The following is a 3415-nucleotide window of genomic DNA, read 5'->3' as shown; positions in this document are numbered from 1 at the left end:
TCTCCCCCCTCGGTGCAAACCGCGAAAATAGCAGCCGCCCATTCGCACTCCTCCCCCGTGCCGCGATGAGCGACGGCGCCGATTCCGACCGCGACCTCCCGCGCGCCGACGGCAACGACGAGCCGCGCCACCCCGTCCCGCGGGCCGCCAAGGAGGAGGAGCCGCCCGTGGCCGACGAGTTCCAGGACGCGCCCCCGTCCCCCGAAACGAACAGCGTCGGCGACGGCGAGCGCTCCCCGGATCGGGCGGGGCTGCCCAATGCGGGGGACTGCGGGGAGACCGCGCCGCCCGACGCGGGGGAGGAGGCCGTGGGCGTGAGGGTGGAGACCAACGGCGAGGACGCCATGAGCCACGACGGCGATGAGGGGGACGGCGAGGACGACGACGACGATGAAGATGATGAGGATGATGATGACGAGGAGGACGAGGACGACGACTCCACCCCTGATGCGTCGCCGAGGGCGGAGGTGAAGGCGGAGGGCGACGGGTCGGCCGGGTTGGCGCAGTGCGCCAGCCAGCAGCCGGTGGAGCCCGACCCTTTCCTCGAGGGTCACGACTCCGGGACGGAGGAGGAGCAGGCGGCGTTCATGTCTGAGCTGGAGCGCTTCCACAGGGAGCACAGCCTCGAGTTCAAGCCGCCCAAGTTTTACGGCAAGGGCCTCAACTGCCTCAAGTGCGCACCCCTCTCGTTTCTCCGAGCTACTCGAACCACATTTTCTCGTCTAAGCCAACTTAATGAAGTGCCTTGCGCTGTTCTGTTCCAGGTTGTGGAGGCAGGTCGCTCACCTGGGAGGCCATGAGCAGGTATCGATGATTTCCTTTACATTGCACAACTGAACAGGCACAGACTGGACACGCTCCCGAATCCCGATACTACAGAGTGGTTTTTTAGTACCGCGAAAGCGTTGAAGTTCCTCCACATGTTCCACCAGTGAATGCAATAACTAGCAAGTAGCTCACCGATGATAACAAAAATTAAGGATACTGCGCTTTTGTGCAGAATCCACTGCTCATCTTCTATTGTAAATGCTGCAGTATCTTTCGGTTGAACATTGATAGTTATTCATGACGTTTATTTTGATTATTCAGGTAACAGTTTGTAAACTATGGCGTCAAGTTGGAGAGACTTTCAGGCCACCAAAGTAAAGCTTCTTTTCCAGCGATACATGTTAAACAAGTTTGCAGTGAAAGATTTAAATTTTGCGTCAGCTGATTGTTGTTATTGTGTTTTTTGTAGGACCTGCACTACGGTGTCTTGGTCATTTCGAATTTTCTACGAGAAGGTGATAGATTGCTCGCAGAATTTTGTTACATGTTGTACTTGTCTCACAAGCACATCTCATCCCCACTATGGTAGCTGGGAAGCAGTTTCTCTTGAAACAATATTATGGCATATGGAGCTTTACTGTAAATTTACTCGCTGAACGAAAGCTATATACCATTAAAACCTACTAGGATGGTTATTACGAATAGAAATATGGAGCTGAAATGGATCCACTGCAATAGTTAGTGTTCTTAATGGTTTAGGAACCAAACAGATATAACTATAATACTTCCTTCTTTTTCATTTCATAGAAACTGTTGTACTTTACTTCCATATTTGATACTCCCTCCCTTCTGGTTTGTTAATCTCATCTAAAGAATATTGATTTTCCATTTTGTAAGGTTCATTGCTTTAGGAACAGGTAAACTTTTGCTATGGCTACATTAAATTCTGTCAAATTTTGTTTCTTGATGTGGAATCAACTAATGCATGAAGGGGAGAGGTGGATATGCATGTAGCATTAGTATGTTGTCTACTTCCTCCTTTCCGGTTTAAAAGGCCCAGGTGTACCCTAGATCGACAATTTGATAAATGCAGTACAAATTGTATGTCATAAACGGTATGCCATTAGAAAATACAACATTTGACGTTTCTAATGGTTATTTATTGTGATATATAACTCGTGTTGTGTTGATCAAATTGTCAATCTAGGGATACACGTGGGGCTTTTAAACCGGAAAGGAAGTAGAACCACTTAATTAGCTTCATCTTGGTTGCTGCGATTTTGGAGATGGGACTAGCAAATCAGATGGGAGGGAGTAGATGATACTTCCCCTGTCCCATATTAATTGACGCTCAAATGGATGTATCTAGCACTGAAATACGTTTAGATGCATCCGCTTGAGCGTCAATTAATATGTGACGGAGGGAGTATTTATGTAAGACTTAAGATCCTTCAATTTCCTTATTTCGTGAGATGCCATCTCGTGATATACGTGAGAGAGTTGGGGTGGCGCCGATTGAAGAGAAGCTTGTCCAACATCGTTTGCGATGGTTTGGGCATGTTGAGCGCAGGCCTCCAGGAAGCGCCCGTGCGTAGAGGACGGTTAAGGCGTGCTGATAATGTCAAGAGAGGTCGGGGTAGACCAAACTTGACATGGGAGGAGTCCGTAAAGAGATACCTGAAGGACTGGAATATCACCAAAGATTTAGCCATGGACAGGGGTGCGTGGAAGTTAGCTATCCATGTGCCAGAACCATGACTTGGTTTCGATATGTTGTGGGTTTCAACTCTAGCCTAACCCAACTTGTTTGGGACTGAAAGGCTTTGTTGTTGTTGTTGTGAGATGCCGCCTCGTCAGTTTTCGGATGGAATAAAAGAAAGAAAAACACTATTCTAAGCTTATTTATTTCCATGTTATGTTCATGCATTTGCTTCATTTGTTGTTAACTGTTGTTTCTTATCAACTCAGGCACTTCTTGAATATGAAAAACACAAAGTACGAACTGGCCAGCTTAAAATATCGATACCTGCTGTACCACAATCTGGTGGTACAAACCGTGAGGTATTTATCTTGGGAAGTAGAGTTTTAACTATATATGAATTTTTGCAGTTCACTTTCTAGTTTGGTGCACATATGAAAGTTTAATGGGTTGACATACCCCTGTCTAAAATATTAAGGATTTCAAATTCATATTTCAATCTAACTGAAAATCAAGGAAATGTTAAGATTTGTATTAAAAATACTGACTTCTTGTTCTGTCGCCACTGATTTCTTGTCCTGTTGAACTATTTTCCACATGACACAATATTATGCCTGCTTCCACTATTCCAAGGAATAATGGCACATGTCAAGTTCAGTGCATACCATACCAAAAGGAAATAACAAAACTCTTGAGTGCTTGCACGGTATCACCTAACACTAACCACCGTAGAGGCAATTGCTATCTTTTTAGACTTAAAAGGTATCAAAAGTGCACAAGCACAGCGCAACTGTAAAGACGCACAGCCACACTCGCAAAGGGAGCAGCACACAGGTAAAAATCCGAACAGTATCAACCATGAAGCTGTCACAAGTTCAGTGTTGAGGACCTCTCTTCACATCGTCAGCTTCATCCCCAGAGGCATGCCTCAGATCTTCAACCATCAGT

At 46.4% G+C, this 3415-nt stretch overlaps 1 protein-coding gene across 1 annotated transcript in view; it reads left to right on the top strand.

The window, feature by feature from the left end:
* LOC123145279 (AT-rich interactive domain-containing protein 5) overlaps window positions 1-3415 on the top strand; it is a 6542-nt gene continuing 3127 nt past the window's right edge. Inside the window, exons 1-5 of the mRNA XM_044564653.1 lie at window positions 1-673; window positions 765-804; window positions 1090-1142; window positions 1238-1283; window positions 2737-2829. Coding sequence (XP_044420588.1) covers window positions 66-673; window positions 765-804; window positions 1090-1142; window positions 1238-1283; window positions 2737-2829 — 840 coding nt within the window. The 5' untranslated portion in view covers window positions 1-65. The remainder of the gene's footprint in view (window positions 674-764; window positions 805-1089; window positions 1143-1237; window positions 1284-2736; window positions 2830-3415) is intronic.

This window comes from Triticum aestivum, chromosome 6D, assembly GCF_018294505.1.
Source record: "Triticum aestivum cultivar Chinese Spring chromosome 6D, IWGSC CS RefSeq v2.1, whole genome shotgun sequence".
NCBI lineage: Eukaryota > Viridiplantae > Streptophyta > Magnoliopsida > Poales > Poaceae > Triticum > Triticum aestivum.
This window is presented reverse-complemented; position numbering and strand designations above follow the sequence as displayed.